The sequence below is a fragment of the Cervus canadensis genome, chromosome 1, assembly GCF_019320065.1.
Source record: "Cervus canadensis isolate Bull #8, Minnesota chromosome 1, ASM1932006v1, whole genome shotgun sequence".
Classification (NCBI taxonomy): Eukaryota; Metazoa; Chordata; class Mammalia; order Artiodactyla; family Cervidae; genus Cervus; species Cervus canadensis.
In genome coordinates this window covers 34,793,290-34,811,090 of record NC_057386.1, presented here as the reverse complement: position 1 = coordinate 34,811,090, position 17,801 = coordinate 34,793,290, and the positions used below count along the sequence as shown (strand labels likewise).

Here is a 17,801-nt window from a genome sequence, read left to right as displayed (position 1 = left end):
AGGGTCCCCGGACAGGGCAGCTATGGCTGGGATAAGCCCTGCTTGCTGCTCCACGGGGCCAGAGACCAAGTCAGGCCCAGGACGCTTCCTCAGTCAGAACTCACTGGTGTCAGAGATGGTCCCACTGTCCTTGGCTACTGGGCCGTTTGAAGGGAAAATTGAATTATAATCCTAACATCTTTTGTACATCTGAAAATTTGTCATAGTAATTAAATGCTAATAAGGCGAAGGAGATTAAATGGATAGTTTCCTTAAAGATTACACTCCACCACCCAAGGTCAGGTAGAAATTATAAGTAATGTAGTGGTGTAGTCAGATCACTCTGGCTGAATAAATGTCACGACCAAGCAAGGAGTCACTCAGTTTTCTATATTTGAACATCTCATTAAAGCCCGTGTCATTCAAAGACGTATCGGGTAGCAGAGAGGTGACATTTAAGGTCTCTCATGGAAAGCCAAACCCTTAATTATCTGATGGAGGTTAATGTGACTATGGAACAGGGGAAGCCTGAGTATAACAGGAAATAATGGATTATGCTAAGAGCTGGTTTCAGTGGTAACCCCTGGGAGTGGAGCATCCTGTTAGGATGTCAGGCCAGGGCCAGAATTTTCCTGCCTTGCTGGTTCCCTGCCAGGCTGAATGGGGGAACCAGGACAGTTCTCCTTGGTATCAAGAAGCAATGCCTGCTGGAACTTCCCTGGTAGTCCAGTGTCTAAAACTCATTGCTCCCAATTCAGGGGCCTGGGTTCGATCTCTAGTCAGAGAACTAGATCCGGTGTGCCACAGCTAAGAGTTCGCAAGCTGAAACTAAGGATCCTGGCTGTTGCAAGGAAGATCAAAGATCCCATGTGGCTGCAACTAAGACCCAGTGCAGCCAAATAAAGTAAAATATGTATTAAAAAATACAACACTGTTCCTGTCTTCACTGGTTTCAAAGCCAGTGAAACAAATAAGTAAATATAGCTTTTCAAGTGAATGAAAAGTGTTGTTGAATTGATTGTTGCTGTGTTCGTCACTCAGTCATGCCCAACTCTTTGAAACCCCATGGACTGTAAACCACCAGGCTCCTCTATCCTGGGATTCTCCAGGCAAGGATACTGGAGTGGGCAGTCATTTCCTTCTCCAGGGGATCTTCCCCATCCAGGGATCAAACCTGGGTCTCCTGCATTGCAGGCAGATTCTTTACAGTCTGAGCCACCAGGGAAGCCCGTTGAATTGCTTAACGAATTTAAAAAAAGAAGAGGAAGAAGAGGAGGAATAAACAAAAATCATTTTTATGTTAAGAGAATTTTACTTCTCCTAGGACACTATCCATTCTGGAGGAAACCTGACAAAGACTGACTTTTTCAACATCCAGACTCTTGTGGCTTATAGTGGTCAGGATGGCTGGCGTGTGATTTAAAGGGACAGCTGTCTTCAGCAGCCGGAGCCCACACCTGCATGTACACATAAACACACACAGACTGCTGGGCTCAGATCCACCAAAGATGCTTATCTATTAATACTTTGGAGGAGCAGGGCCTTTCTGTTGCCTGGAATGCTTATGACTTAGGAATGAAAACTCTGAGCTCCTGATTTGATTGACTGTTCAGTCACTAAATCATGTCCAACTCTGCAACCCCATGGACGGCAACACTCCAGGCTTCCCTGTCCTTCACTATTTCCCATAGTTTGCTTAAATTCACATCCATTGAGTCAGTGATGCTATCTAACCACCTCATCCTCTGCCACCCCCTTCTCCTCCTGCCTTCAATCTTTCCCAGCATCAGGGTCTTTCCCAATGAGTCGGCTCTTCCCATCAGGTGGCCAAAGTACTGGAGCTTCAGCTTCAGCATCGGCCCTTGCAATGAATATTCAGGGTTGATTTCCTTTAGGATTAACTGGTTTGACCTTGCAGTCCAAGGGACTCTCAAGAGTCTTTTCCAGCACCACAGTTCAAAAGCATTAATTCTTTGACACTCAGCCTTCTTTATGGTCCAGCTCTCATATCTGTACATGACTACTGGAAAAACCATGAAGTGAAGTGAAAGTCGCTCAGTCATGTCCGACTCTTTGAGACCCCATGGACTATATAGTCCATGGGATTCTCCAGGCCAGAATACTGGAGTGGGTAGCCTTTCCCTTCTCCAGGGGATCTTCCCAACCCAGGGATTGAAGCCAGGTCTTCTGCATTGCAGGCAGATTCTTTACCAGCTGAGCCACCAGGGAAGCCCCATAGCTTTGACTATACAGACCTTTGTCAGCAAAGTAAGACTCTGCTCTTTAATATGCTGTCTAGGTTTGTCATAGCTTTCCTTCCAAGGGGCGATTATGGTCCCCGTCCCTAATCTCAGTCTTTTGAAAAGCACTCCTCCCTCTGATGAAGTTTTCAAGTCCTAGGGATGCTTGATAAATGGCCCTTAACGTTGAACTCAAGTGCCCACCAAAAATATCTTGGCAAAGAATTAGCAGTAAAATGAATGGGGTCACTTCCAAACAAGCTGAATGTGCACAATTGCCTCAATTCTAGAAACTTCTGGAAGAGTTATAGGAATGCAGTACAGGGCAATCAGGTGGTTTCAGGGAAGGAGCTCATATTCTGGCCCTAGCCACCCCCACACCTCATTCTCAAAGCTTCATAGGAAACCCACCCCCGTTCCCAATCTCATTTTTCTTATCTGTAAAATAAAGGATTTGAACTTTGGGCAACTCAGTCTCAGAAACTAAATTTGGTAGGGATTGAATGAGACAATTTATGGTTTGGGTTGGTCAATCAAGAGGATTGATTTTTCTAAGGAAACCCAGGTGACCTCATTATGTACCAACTTAAAAATGCTACTTGTCCTGGCTGACAGAGCACAGCTTCCTACTGAGCATCTCGCATCCACCCCCATTCCTGTAAAAAGCAACTGCTTAATCCGACAGCTCATTGTTGTTCATGTCTCTGTCTTCATCTAGTTCTGCCACAGAGATAGAGAATATCAGAATCCCAGGGTCTCTCAATCCAAGCCCTTTGTAAAAACCCTCTGGGCTATAAGTAACAGAAACCAAACTCAACCCAACATAAACAATAAAGGGAATTTATTGGCTTGTGTAACAAAACCATCCGCAGGCAGGGCCAGTCACAGGCAAAGATAGATCCTATACTTAACAGCATCACCAAGGACCTGGTTTCTTTCTGCCTCCTGACTCTCCCTTCAGTTGTCAGCTTCATGCTGGGAGGGGTCCTCTCCAGGATTCCCAAGACAGCCACTGTCAAGACCCAAGGTTACCTACTTCTTCGTTCACATCTAGCAAGGTGAATAAAAACAGCCTTTACTCAACATTTCCAGAAAAAAGTCTTGAAATTCCCTCTGGCTCCGTTGCCTTAGGAAACATGACCATCACTGTAGCCAGAGAGATGGGATGAGGTGTGGGCTTAGTCCAGGTCATGCATCCCACTCCAGAAATGATGACAGAGACAGCTCCAGCAGAGCATAACCTGCCCCTGCCAAGAGACATCAGGGGCTGCTGGGAAAGGAAATGGGGAAATGAACATCAGGGATGCAACCAACAGCCTCCAACTCATCTCTCATTTTACAGATGGGGAACTGAGACCAGAGAGAGAAAAGGCTTGTTCTAAGATCACAGCAGAGAAGAGCTGGGACCATGACCCACCCCTTTAATCTGCAGACTTGATCCTATTTCCACTCTACTCTAATTCAACCTTATTCAGGCCAACTCGGGAAATATTGAGTGCTCATCAATATGGATTCAGACCAATCAATTTCTCCCGAAACCTTAATGAACTACTTTGGAAGCATCACATTTTAAACACCTCCAACAAATTTCCAGCCAAAAGAAAACAAACCTGAGTCCCAGGAATTCTTGCAGCCACAAAGATCAACCCCAGCACTTCTATCTCCCCTCTTGGGGCCCCCTAAGAACCAAGTGGTTCCTGTTACTTTTAAGGGGAAAAAATGCATTCTGGTGTGCAAACATTCTCGCATATTCATGCACTCCCAATCTAATTTTAGCTGCACGAGACTTCATTATAAGACGCTCACATAATTAAGCAGTTTTCTTCCCAGGGTTTGGAAGCCTGTCTATTCTTCTCTCTCATTAACACATCACTGGGATTATCAAGAATGAGTTTTAGTTTTTTCAAATTATATATTTTGATTTTTCCAAATTGATCCACAACGGGAGAGGAAATCCATGAAAATTACATGTTTTAACACAGGTTTGTGCAACTCCACAGCCTGGCTATTAAAATTGGAATCTGTAAACAGGAGTTCTCTGTTCTGGTCTGATTAGCTACATCTGCCATGCTTCTGTCCTAAATTCAAGCCTGTTTTACTCCTTGGCTCGCTGGGACAGCATCCTCTTTATGGAGAAGCTGAGAGCTAGAGATGAGACCTAACTTGGAGAAGGACAAACACTTTCCCAAAAGAACAGACACATCCCCTTCCCGTGCTCCTCAGGAGCTGGGGGATGACTGCTGAGAACCATCAGCACACGGGGCCTTAACATCTCACTCACCCACCGTCCAGGATCAGGTGCCGAGGTTCAGGTGTCTTGCCAGGTGGACTGACTCAACACAATGCACCTCAATCCCATCATTCCACTTATCTGTGTGCCTGGCTAAGGTGCACAGTAAACTCCAAGGCCATCTGAGCAAGTGGCCCTCCAGCTAGAAGGAGCGAGGGTCTCTGGGTACTTGGCAACAGGGAACAGACTCATCAACTACCAGGAAAAACGGGCTGGGACTGCCGTTCTCCTGAGCCCTGGGGTGGTGGGGGAAGCCCAGGGGGCCATGCCCTGGCTGTGGTCCTAGTCAGTCCTCCAGCCACTTCACTGCCCTGTGCAGACTCCTTGACATTTGAGTCTTCTCCCCAGAGACTGTCTGGGTGGCCAGGAGAGTGAGGGTCGCTGCCAGGAAGCCAGTCTCTGGACTGGCTTCCCTCTCCTCCATCACTCAGGGCTGCAGTCTCCTTTGAGTTTCTAGGTTCACTCTGGGATGCAGGTATTCCCTGGGCCCCCTTTCAAGGCAGGGTGAAAACTCCTGGTGGATTTCAACTGCTCCTGCTACTCAGGAGAATCAGCCTCATCAGGGCTCATCACATACTTGATCCTCGAGCCATGCTGTTTCAATAATTGCTTATCAAGACCCTGGAGTTTCCAGCCTTGAGCTGAGCCCCAGCAATGCTTTAGGAGGATCTAAAATGGCCTCAGCATCAGTGTGGGTTTGAGGGAGACTCAAAAAGAACTTGGAGGCCACCAGGAATGGATGCTCAAGGCCATTCATTAAAAATTGAAAGCTAGGGAGGCTTCCCTCTGAGGAAGGCCCTCTCCTGCAGGGCCCTCAGCTCTGCCTGCCGGGGTGATGTCAGTTCCCCATCTCCAGCCAGGGAGCAGATGGTCCCACATTCCCATGCCCGGCTTTCCCAAACCCCTCACCCAGCTTTCTCCTGCTGATGCAGAGGTCAGACCAGCAGGCCCAGCCCAGGCCTGGAGAGGCTTCAGGGGGACTCAGGGGCTGCCCAAGTTCAAGCCCATCCACCTTTCTCCCTCAGTGTGTGGACGAGTTCTCGATAGCCCTCCCTGGGTCCCACTTGTCCTGGCTGTGCTCCCAGCTTCACCTCACCCTCTAGACTTCAGTCCCCTGACCTCTGCAGCCCCATTTCTGAGCCCAGGACATGTAGCAAAGGGTGATCCAAGAAGGTAATTAGCATCAGCACCCCTCCCCCTCCCACACTGAGCACTAGCTGGCTGTAAGGAGAATCCTTTTCTCTGTCCCCTCCTCTGTTCTCACCCACCCACTCCCACCTTCCTCTTGCACAGACTTAGAGGCATGTGCCCATACCCACTCACCTGTTCTCAAAACACACAAGGGTCTTTCCAAGCCTCTGAGCCTTCGTTCATTCTGTTCCCTCTGCCTCAATTCCCCTTCCCCTTCGCTCCACTGGAATAATTTCTACAGATTCCTCAGGACCAGTTCAAAGCCGCTGCAATGCATTCTCTGACCCCCACACCCAGCACACACACTCCTCTCTTGCTGGGTTTATCACTTCCCTCCCCCAGCCCCTCTAAACCCTGAGCTGTGAGGAGGAGACTGTCTTCTCAGGAGGCCTGTAAGCTCATACACAGCAGTGCCCAGTAGCTCCAGTTTCCCATATCCCCGAACGGGAAAGATGTCAGTGTCACGAAAACAGAGACAGAGGCTGTGACAAAAAGACCCAGTGACAGGAAGTGGAGGGTGAATAACAGAGGGACAAAGAGGGCTGGCAGATAGGGGGTCAGGCAGAAGCTGCAGCCTTGCCTCTCCCCCCAGGGTCTTGATGGGCCATGCTGCCCCCCACTTCCTCATGACCAAGAGTGGGGGGATCCCACAAAGGAGCTGTCAAGATGGGTGGAGCAACCAGCCCAGTGGCCCCCAAGACTCATCTCTCCTGGGTCTGCCCAGCCCAAGCGCCCTCCTCCACTGGCACTGCTGGCAAATAGGCCCTATCCTGGAGGCCCAGCCCCCACCCACCCAACCCCTGTCTCCTAGCCCCTACACCCTGTTTCTGGGATAAGGCGTGAGTCCCCAGATTCACGGGGAGAGTCAGAGAAAGAAGCCAGGCAAGGAGGCACCAGTTCAAGGAGTGCTGATATTGGATGGGATGGTGGGGGGTGCACAGAATTTGCAGCCGGTCCTGAGGTGGGGGTGTCTGTGGGCAGCTCTGCTCTGCCTGTATCACCACCAGCCCATCCACAGAGAAGGGAGAGGCTGGGCTATAGAGCTGGTCATCACACCACACACACTGGGGGATGCAGATGTGCATTCAGGGCTGCCTGGCCCGGCGGCCATAGACTGTGAGCCTGTCTCCAGGCCAGGGTTCTGGCCCCTTGGGGCTCTAAGCCCACCCAGCCCAGCATCCTGCAGTCAAACCCCATGGCCAACAAGCCTGCACCGGGCTGGCGACAGGAAACCCCGGGTCCCTGGGAGCTCGGGGTGCACGTGCGTGTCAGTGTGTTGGAGAGACAGACAGGCAGCCCCTGGGAACACATAACCTGGCGTTGGCTGCCTGCACTGACGTTTGTGTTTGCAAGTCCAAGAGTGTCAGGCACGCCCAGGGTGGTGACTTAGGTGCATTAACGGGACACCGTGAGCGGAGAGTGGCAGGTCTAAGCGGGTCTGGCGAGGAGTGTGTGTCCCTTTGCATCTGTCCTGTGACATCGGGTCTAACGGCCGGGAGTCAGGCCCAGGTGTCCCTGTGCCGCAGGGACGCAGCCCCAGGGCGGGCCTCCTTGCAGATGGCACAGCCCCCTCCCCTGAGCATCCCGCGGAGGCAGCAGCAGGCGAGCATCCCAGCGAACAGGTGCGCGGCCCCGTGGAGGCGGCCGGCTCCCGGTGGGGCGGGCAGCGCAGGCCTGGAGCTTATCATCTGGGCAAGTACTCCCGGGGCAGCCCGGCCCAGTTGTGGTCGCGCAGGGCCTGATCCACCGTCCGGATGTAGCCGTTGATCAAGTCCTTCATCTCGGGGGTGAAGGGCTCGGGGTCGTGCGGGCGCCGGCCGCGCCGCCGGAAGCTGCCCTCCTTGTTGTTCTCCACGCAGAGCAGGCGCTCCTCGCTCACGGACACGTTGAGGAAGGCCACCATCTCCCGCAGTGTGGGCACCAGGCTGCGCCTCAGCTCCTCGTAGTGAACCACCAGCAGTCGTTTGCCATATTTCAGCCAGTCCAGCACGTGCGAGGACCACCACGACGCATAGCTGTTGACAAAGTCCGGCCACTCTGCGGGGCGGGGGGGGCGGGGCGGGAAGAAGCGGCGCCATGTCAGAGCCTGGCCTGGCAGGCCTGGGGCCTCCCCTCCTGGGGGCCAGGATGCTCCATCCCCCTCTGCCTGGGACCAACCTGCTTGGATCCCCCCACCAGGGAAGGATCTTGTGAGGGGTGGCCTCGTGAGGGGGACAGTTACTATGAGGCTGGGCTCTGAAGAGCCCCAAGCCTGCCTGGGAGATGTGAGGTTGGGTCCGCCTTCCCCTAGCAGTTTCCATGGAAACACACCAAGACACATGGGGTCTGAGTGTTCCAAGAACTGGTTCTCCCTCTGATGGACCTTGACCTCTGGGATCATCCCTGGGCAGGAAGAGCCCAGGGTCTCAGGCCTATGGGACACAGCGGAGTTAGACAAGCAAGCCTGGGCATCTCTGTTGAGATGACTCTCGGTTCACCTTGATGTTGCCTTGGCAACTGTGCACATCATCCAGTCTGGGTGATGGGGGCCGAGCAGTGTGTGGGGGGCAGATGCTGGGCCTCCCAAGGACATAAAGATGCTGTGCAGGCTGGGTTTCCTGTCCCAGGTGCTCCTGTGCAGCTACATGAATGGGGTGCCTAATTGATGCTTATTGACAGATGGATATGATCACCGGTTTAACCAGTGATGTACAACAAGGCAAGGGTTGGGGCAGCTGCAATCTTGGACAGATGATCTGGTCCATGAGATTTTTTTTTTTCCAGCAAAAATTTAGAAAGTCAGTGTCCCCCTCCCCTCAGTGGAGAGAAGGGTGCCAATATCAAGAATCACCCCCAACAAAATAAGTGTCCATAACTGGGTTATTGTGCTGTGCTCAGTCACTCGGCCGTATTTGACCCTTGTGACCCCATGGACTGAAGCCCACCAGGCTCCTCTGTCCATGGAATTTTCCAGGCAAGAATACTGGAGTGGGTTGCCATTTCCTCCTCCAGGGGATCTTCCCGACCCAGGGATTGAACCCTCGTCACTTGCGTCTCCTGCATTGGCAGGTGGATTCTTTACCACTAGCGCTGCTCTCCAATGCTGTGGGAAACATTTGCTTTCTCTGATCTTAACGACCCTAAGAGGTAGGGGCCATAGGGTTTTAAGGTGAGAAAAGCAAGGCTCAGAAGACAAGGTCTGCAGCTTGCCTGGGGTCACTGGGCTGGTAAGAGGCCCAGGAGGGATCAGAGTTCAGCCTGCCCACTGGCTCAAGGGGAGTCAGTGGGAGGCAGGGATGGCTGGGGAGGGGAGTGGCCTAGGGGGAGGGTGTCAGGGAATGGGGAGAACACCCACCAGCCTCAGCTGATCACACAGGGACAGAAGCAGGAGCCTGCCCGGCCTCGTGTCTCATCACACCACCCACTCTGCTGGACACAGCTGTATTTCTGACAGCTTCATTTTGTATGTATCACTCACTGCCCTGACTTGTGTCTCTCTAATCCATTACCCAAAGGTTAGACTGTGTGCCCACCTTGAGGGTGGCAATTGTGATCCCTTTAGCCAACCCCTGGCGCCTCACCCAGCACCTGGCACACAGCAGGGCTTTGGTTAGTATGTGTCAGCAGATGACTCCAGGAATAAAGAGGCAGCCCGTCCCCTGCCCTGCCAGCCCCTTAGGCTCACCTTTGCTCTTCCAGTTGCGGTCAGCTGCATAGCCCAGGTGCCCGGCGCATTTCCTGTTGAACTCGGCCACCAGGGACCTGTACGGGTTCCGGATGAGCAGGATGGCCGAGTCGAACATCTCAATCTCCCTCCTGCCACTCTCATGGGTCTTCACGCAGATGGTACGCCGGCTGCGCCAGTGGTCCTTCTCGCCCTTGAACCCTGCCCGTGAGAAAGGCATCATGGAGACCCCACTGCCACAGCGGCAGACAGGTATGAACGCTAACCTGTGCCCCCAGGGAGAGCTGACACTGGTGGGCACTGAGGGGCCACGGGGGCGGCCTCTAACCACAGGGCCTGACCCTGCCCGAGAGACAGTGAGAGAGGAAGGCATCTAAGTGGGGAAAGATGGCATCTGCAAGAGAAAGCAGATCAGGCACCTCCTGTGGGTCCCGGAAGTCAGGAGGCAGAGGCCTGAATGCATCCATTTGGGCACCTTCATGGCTATTTCACATGAGCATTGCAGAGAGCCGGGTGAATGAACCACAGCTGCAGGCTCAGAGTGGGTATGTGACTTGCTCAAGATCACACAGCACCACAGTATCAGAGCCAGGGCTCTCTCCATGTGGCTTTGTGTGTCCCTGGGAGGCCTTTGCCATCTACCCACCTTCCCATGGAGTGGGCGGGATCCCCATCAACAGGCTCAAGGGTGGTCAGCAGCTGTAGCCCCACCCTCTGACCTTATGTCCTGTAACTGAGCTCCAGTCTTGCATCCCCGGAGACTCTCCCCAGCCCTATGCAGCATCATGCATTTATCAACAAAGATCATCATGTGCCCATGCTGTGCTGAACTTCATGTCATGGATAAAGGGGGTAAGACTCAGGGTCTGTCTTTAAGCTTATAAGCTTATATTGAGGGGAGGGCAGGTGGTTCAGTGGTAAAGAATCTACCTCCAATGCAGGAGACTTGGGTTTGACACCTGGGATGGGAAGATCCCCCAGAGAAGGAAAAGGCAACCCGCTCCAGTATTCTTGCCTGGAGAATCCCATGGACCGCGGAGCCTGGCAGACTATAGTTCATGGGGTTGTAAAGAGTTGGACACAACTTAGAGGAAAAATAACAACAACAGCTATTTGGGGGACAGCCCAAGTATATGTAATACAGAGGATAGGGGCTTATGGGGACAAAGAGTAGGGGGACCAGTTTGGAAGTGTGGTGGGAGGTAATAGAAGGCTTCCTGCAAAGATGTCCCCTGAAGCTAATCTCCTGGCCACATCCCAACATAGCCCATGCCATCAGCTCTGGGGACACGCTCCATAAATGTACATGAGTTGGTCTTCAGCTCTTGGAAACATAAAGGAGTCCCACCCCCACCCCCACGAATGGCTGGGAAGCATCTATATCTACAGCCAGCAGCGAGGGAGTCTTTGATGCCTGGAAAATGCAAGTCTCTTTTGAATCTGGAAGTCTGGGGTCACCAGCTGAAACTCAACATATGTTTTCAAACTCATCTCTGCCATGGGCCAAACACCAAAAGTCTTTGCTTTGATTCATTCTGTCAAACAGCTGGGAAGTTCCAGGAAAGAATGAGTCAATGCATGGGCCAAGGAAGCATGCGATCTGGTCTTTGACACCCTGAGAGTCAGGGTGTCTTTTGTACTGTCTCAGCCTAATTCAGCAGTGACCACTTTTCTTTATAACTCAGACCAGGCTCACCCATAACAGGTTTGGTGTTTGGGCACTGGAGTTGCCCTGAGAATTTCATGTGTGCATGTGTGTGTGCACATGCATGTGTGTGTTCATTGCTCTGACAGTGCTCTGTGACCTGTGCCTATACCTAACCAGTCCCGTAAGGCTCAAAGATGCATCCAGGTATCTCTAGAGCCATTCAGAGACAGGGTCACTGCAACCCTTCATACCTGGCTGTCGAGCCACTGGGTCACTTAGCCATGTGTCGACCAATACAGCCAACTGTTTGAATAAGGTAAAGGCCTTCTGGATGAATATGGTGGGCAGCTGCAGCCTGTACACAGTAGGTGGTTCCCAGGGGACTAGACCAGAGTGAGCAGGACCACAGTCTTCATCTGGCTACTTTGCCTACAGGTGCTGTAACACTCAAGGCTCCCAAGGATGAGCTTCCCTGGTGGTTCAGTGGTAAAGAATCCGCCTGCCAATGCAGGAGACACAGGTTTGATCTCTAGTTCGGGAAGATTCCAAATGCCGCAGAGCAACTAAGCCCATGAGCCACAACCACTGAGCCTGAGTGCCCTAGAGCCTGTGCCCTGCAACAGGAGAAGCCACTGCAATGAGAAGTCCTTGCACCACAACTAGAGAGTAACCCCTGCTTACCACTAGAGAAAAGTTCAGCAACAAAGACCCAGTATGACCAAAAACAAATAAATAAACACATAAAAAGAAAACCAACCATCAAGCTTTGTGCTACATAATACTAATAAATAAACATGATTTCAAAAAAATTTTTTAAAAAGACTCCCAACTATGATGAGACTGGGTTATATGGACACCCTTGGCTTTTTTACCAACCAGATCAAGACTGCTGTGGGTAATCACAGAACCTTAGGAACTTTCTATTTTCTCCAGGATGTTACTGATAGGATCCTCTTTCCCTAAGCCAAACTCTGAGCTAAGAATCCCTGAGAAACTGTTGTAACACCTGACAACAGAGAAATCTATTTCACCAAATATGTATCCCACTTGGCTTATCTGAGGTTCTTAGTCTTAAACAGTGCACAGATTTGAACCGTTTTAAAGTTCATTTACTTGACATAATGAGGCCTCTTATTTCTACAACAGAAATATTAGAAATCATTAAACTCTTGAAGATTTTTGGACCTAGTTTTAAGAAACAGTATTTTGATAAGCTACATTTACCTCAGGGGCGGAGGTGGGGGGGAATGAACAGATGAAGTCAGTTTCCCCTAATTATTGAGGGCTGTAAAAATTAAGGAAAATTTAAAAAATGTTTATTGAGAGGGAATCTAAGTGACTAGGCTTTCCCTTTGAATCCAGATCAGATCTTGTGAATTTCCTCTCAAAGTGTGGTCCTAGAGCTGACTGCTTCAGCATCACACAGGAGCTTGTTAGAAATGCCAGTTCCTAGGCCCCACTTCAGACTAATCGAGTCACATTCTCTTGGTGGCAGGATGGGTACAAACCAGGAATCTATGTTGAATTAATAAGCCCTCAAGGTATTGCTTAGGGCTTCCCAGGTGGCTCAGTGGTATAGAATCTGCCTGCCAATGAGGAGATACAGGAGACGTCAGTTCAATCCCTGGGTTGGGAAGATACCCTGGAGGAGGAAATGGCTACCCACTCCAGTATTCTTGCCGGGAAAATTCATGGACAGAGGAGCCTGGCGGGCAACAGTCCCTGGGGTCGCAAAGAGTCGGATGTGACTTAACGACTGAGCACGCACAGACAAGCTGATGCTGACACGTTCAAGAGTGAGAAGCACAGCTCTGGTGCTCCAGGAGGGCCCGGGCTGCAGAGGCTGGGGTCTGGGCCTGAGAGCTACCTCCTCCCTCCCCGGCAGCCCTCGCTCACCTTTGTTGTAGAGAGTTCCGTCGAAGTAGTAGCTGCCTGTATAGAAGCCAGTGGCATGCTCGATGAGGTGCCGCGCCCACGTGTTCCCAGCTCCAGGGAAGCTCGACAGAGCCACGAACACCTTGGATTTGGTGGGCAGGAACCTCCGGTCTGTGCATCGAGTGTCTGAAAGTCCAGAAGTCATCTCAGGGTTCCCCGTTTCCACTGTGACTCCCAGACTCACTGCCCGACTCCTCTTGGCAAGAAGTGCAGACCCAAGCCTCCCATTTAATGGAATGGGAAAACTGAGGCTCAAAGAGGGGAAGGGATGTGCCACCTGGACCTTGGCTGCACGGGTCTGTGGCTGGCCAGAGAGCCCCAGTGATGACGAGACCTCCCACTGGACGAGTCTAGTGGGGATCAGTGCCCTGCGGGTGCCCAACCTTGTCTTTCAAGAGGTCACAGCCGAACCCTCCTGGCCCAGCTCAGATAATTTCAGACTCTGCAGGGGAGGTGGGTTGGGGGTCGTGGCCGGGCAGAACAATGTCATACACCAGATAGAGCAGCAAGGAATCAGGACTCAGAACTTCCGGTGTTAGTTAGTCTCTGTGCCCCCTCTTTCTGGGAGGTCCCCCTAGAGCTGTGTCAGGGCACATGGAACCCTCCGGTGAACATCTCCCAAGGCCCCAGGGCTGTGCTGGGTCACCATAGGTGTTTGATAAAGGTGACAGTGACCTTCCCCAGCTGCTCTTCTTCTTATCAGCCCCTAGGGTCAGCTGGGCAGACCTGCTTCTCAGACAAGGACGATGCTGGGGTCTGGGCACAGCCCGGGTGACTCACTGGTCCCCAGGTACGGGCCGGCTCAGGGATGTCCCAGCTGCCACTGGGCTCCCATGTCACCCAGCCCCACCACCTTGCTATGTTATCCCTCTGGATCCTGCCTCTCTGCTCTTCCTCAAACCACCTTCATCCCCAGATTCAGATAAAAGTCAGATGCTCTTCACACCAATCCCTGCATCCTCTGTCCAGCCTCCAGGGATGGCGGAGGCCTCTCTGTTCACATTATCCCAAGATAGGACCACCCACCAAGATGCCTCCCCCATCCCAGGACCATATACTCAGTCCAAACTCCCAGACCAAGTACAGAAGGAAAGCCCTGCATGCCAGTTCACCTCTGGGGTGGAACTCACCCTGCACAGGAGTCTGGTAGACCTCGCAGTACTCCGCCAGCCTCTGGGCCTCAGACTCCTGGCCACACAGCGAGCTGTCCACGGCATCCCGCAGGTTGAACTGGGGGGTAGAGTAAGCACAGTAGCACTCCCAGCCCCGGAGGATGGCCAAGGGGAACTCCTGCCGGGGAGGAGAAAAAGAGATGTGTCTCCAATGAATGGTGAAAGCAGGGGCCACGCCCCCACTGCTCAGGCACTGGGGCGATCTCTGCGGATGTCCTGCAGCTGCTTGGGATCAACATGGGTGTCTGCGCGTCCTTCCAGGGCCAGGCACTGAGCCCAAACCTGGGGAGACAGCTCAACAAGATGGGACTCTGCCCTCCAGCAGCTCACTGCCAGCCAGTGACAAGCCATAGTTAACACCAGAGTGCAAATGGTGCTTCTAGGAGGGGTAACTCCAGTGGGGGGACTGGAGCTGAGATCTTGGAGACATCAGGAGTGCTGGGGAGGGAACGGCACTCCAGGTCAGGGAATCACATGAACGCACTTGTGCGGGGGTGAGAATGGGACAGAGAAGCCCACCCAAGGGCAGCTTAGTGAGGTGCTCAGCATCTTTAACCAACAGACTGTGGAATTCCTGCCAGCCCTCCCTGGAAAGAGGCGACCTGACTCCTGTTTCTGCAGTCCTGCTTTGGGGTGGTGGGCAGGGTGGATGACAGTTTCCCACACAGCATCTTTTCAGGACGGCAGGGGTGGACAAGGGCAGGCCTTGATTGCTCTGAGCTGATCCACTCGATGGGGACTTCCTGAAATCTGCCAGAGTTAGAAGGATAAGTTGCTCCTCGCAGTCTTTATTTATTTTTTAATATTTATTTATTTGGCTGCACCGGGTCTTAGTTGCCACATGTGGGCTCTTTAGTTGCAGAATGTGGGATCTAGTTCCCTGACCAGGGATCGAACCTGGGCCTCCTGCATTGAGTGCATGGAGTCTTAGCCACTGGACCACCAGGGAAGTCCCACCTGGAAGTCTTTTACATACATTTTCTTGGTTACCTCTGGGCAGGAGGCTGCACCCACCATACAGTGGTGAGAGCTGGGGCGCTAGTCTCTGGCAAGCCTGAATGTGAATTCAGGTTCACAGGCTGGATAACCTTGGACCTCTCTGAATGTCACCATGGAACAAAGGTAATAAAACCCACCTTGCACATCCGTTGTGAAAACTAGATGTGCGTGTGTGCTCAGTAGATTCAGTCGTGTCCACCTCTGCAACGCTATGGACTGTAGCCTGCCAGGGTGCTCTGTCCATGGGATTTCTCCAGGCAAGAATACTGGAGTGGGTTGCCATTCCCCCTTCCAGGGGATTGTCCCAACCCAGGGATTGAACCTGAGTCTCCTGCGTCTCTTGCATTGCAGGTGGATTCTTAACCCACTGAGCCACCTGGGAAGCCCGAAAACTAGATGAGAAAGGTCCAAATTGCCCAACACTGGGCCTGGCACGCAGAGGTATTCTCACAGGGGAATGGGATATCCTCTGCCTCCTTCCCCCCAACCCTGTGGCCATCAGCCAAGGCTCGCTCAACAATCCCTCCACCCATCTCTCCCACACCTGTTATTTGAACACCTACTGTGTACAGAGCACCACGTACCAGGACTCTGCTTCTCCCATGCGTCCTGCAAACAATGAGCGATTCGAGTCCCCGCCCCTCCCCCAGGCAGAGAGATGAGAGGAGTCTATTGAGTGTGTGCGAGGAGGCAGTGGGCGGAGAAATCTTCTCCCTGCTGGGGGAAACGCTGAACAAACCTTTTTATTTTTTGCCCACAGCAAAAATTTCATAAATAAATAAATAAAGGAAAATCAATGGCATTTTCTGAGCGTGGCTTGGCAGAGCCAAGGATCTTGACACTCAGAAAAGACAATGGATGGTGTCCCAGGCAGGGAGGGTGATGCAGAGCCTGGGGGTGGGGCAGTCCCTTAGGAGGAAGGGCGAGGGGAGGTTTCCCCCAGTGGAGGGTGCTCTCCTGGACACAGGGGGGTTGTTCCCTCAGGTGCCTTGCAGCCCCCATGAAGGCCCCTCCCCACCTCCCACCTCCTCCGTCAAGCCTCAGAGGAGGCTTTGTCTCTGCGAAAATGTGCCCAGAATTTCACCGAGGGCCAGGCCCACATCTCCTTCTTAGGGTTCCGCCACATGAGGACAGGAGACAGGATGCTTTCACTATTCTTACACACCCCTGCACACACACACACACACACACACACACACACTCACACAGCCTGCTTCCAGAGTTCAGTGCTCCCTCTTGCACTAGAAAAGCTCTTCAACATTCTATGAGATCGTAAGCAAGTCACCTCCTTTTTTGAAACCTTAGCTTCTCCATCTGTAAAATGGACACATTCCTTGAGTTGTCCTGCCTAGAAGAGTCAGTGGATCTCATTTCTCTCCCTCTGATCTACCACAAGGACCAATTTGACTCGGACATCTATCCCCCCATGCTTTTTCTGGACGAGGCGTGAGTTGAGGATTTTTTCCTGGATGGGAGGCTGGGGGCAAGCAGTCACTTTGCGTGTCCATGAGTTCATGTTCCAGGGGCACCAGCGAGGAAGCACTGAGTAGAAGAGAAAACACCATGTTTGCAATGCAACAGACCTGGACTCGAATCCCACGGCAACAGTTGAGTATCTATGTGACCTTGGGCCACTAACCGGGCCCATTCAAGTCTCAGTTGTCTCATGGGTCATCAGAGGACAATAATATTAATGCCATAGAGTGTAGGGAGATGGAGGGAAGATGATGCATTAAAAGGACCCAGCATATAGTAGGTGCTCGGCTACTCCTAGCTCTTAAGACCTTTCCTCACAGAGGTAGGCCGCAGACCACCCTCCGGACACTCAGGGCATGTGAGAGTCTGGTTCCTAAAATTCCCACTCTGGCTCCCCCTCCAGGGCCCCAAAAGCTCAGGATCAAGCAAAGGTTGGAAGCCCCTCTCCCAAGCAGCACTTGTGGTCCTAGTTATTTATTCTTTTTTTTTTTTTGGAGTGTGATTGCCTTACAATGTTGTGTTAGTTTCTGCTGTATAACAAAGCGAACCTGCTACATGTATACACATACCCCCTCCCTCCTGGACCTCCCTCCCTCCCACTCTCCATCCCACCCATCTGGGTCATCACAGAGCACCAAGCAGAGCTTCTTGTGCTTTATAACAGGCTCCCACTAGCTATCTGTTTGACACATGGTATTGTATATATGTCAATTCCCATCTCCCAATGCGTCCCACTACCATCTTCCCCCGCTGTGTCCACAAGTCTGTTCTCTACATCTGTCTGTGTCTCTATTCCTGCCCTGAAAGTAGGTTCATCTGTCTCATTTCTCTTGATCAGTCACAGAAAGAAAAGAACCGCTTTGAGGACTCAGTGGCCCCAACAGGGCCCTAACCCTGGAACCAGGACCCCTTTGGCCACAGCTGCAGTTGCTGACAGAGCGGCAGTGACATCCAGCCCTGGCACCTGGGGCCGCTGGGCTTGCAGAGAGTGGACAATAGCCTGACAAGCCCCATCAGTATCTGTGACTAGACTCCACCTGCCCCGAGGGCCCCGTGTCATTTCTCAACAGAAAGCAAATCTGTGTCCTGACCCTCAATCAGAAGGCCGCTGGCTTTCTGGAAGCCAGCTCTCCCGCTGCTGTGAGTTAGTGAAAAGCCATCACAGGAACTGCGACCTCCGGCCTCTCCCACTGCCCATCCATCCTCT

At 52.2% G+C, this 17,801-nt stretch overlaps 1 protein-coding gene across 3 annotated transcripts in view; it reads right to left on the bottom strand.

The window, feature by feature from the left end:
* Positions 1 to 3,043: 3,043 nt before the first annotated feature.
* WSCD1 (WSC domain containing 1) overlaps positions 3,044 to 17,801 on the bottom strand; it is a 46,916-nt gene continuing 32,158 nt past the window's right edge. For all 3 annotated transcript variants that reach the window (XM_043477315.1, XM_043477311.1, XM_043477304.1), the window contains 4 exons: positions 14,078 to 14,237; positions 12,909 to 13,073; positions 9,365 to 9,565; positions 3,044 to 7,737 (listed from right to left, as the gene is read on the bottom strand). In XM_043477315.1, coding sequence (XP_043333250.1) covers positions 7,385 to 7,737; positions 9,365 to 9,565; positions 12,909 to 13,073; positions 14,078 to 14,237 — 879 coding nt within the window. In that variant the 3' untranslated portion in view covers positions 3,044 to 7,384. The remainder of the gene's footprint in view (positions 7,738 to 9,364; positions 9,566 to 12,908; positions 13,074 to 14,077; positions 14,238 to 17,801) is intronic.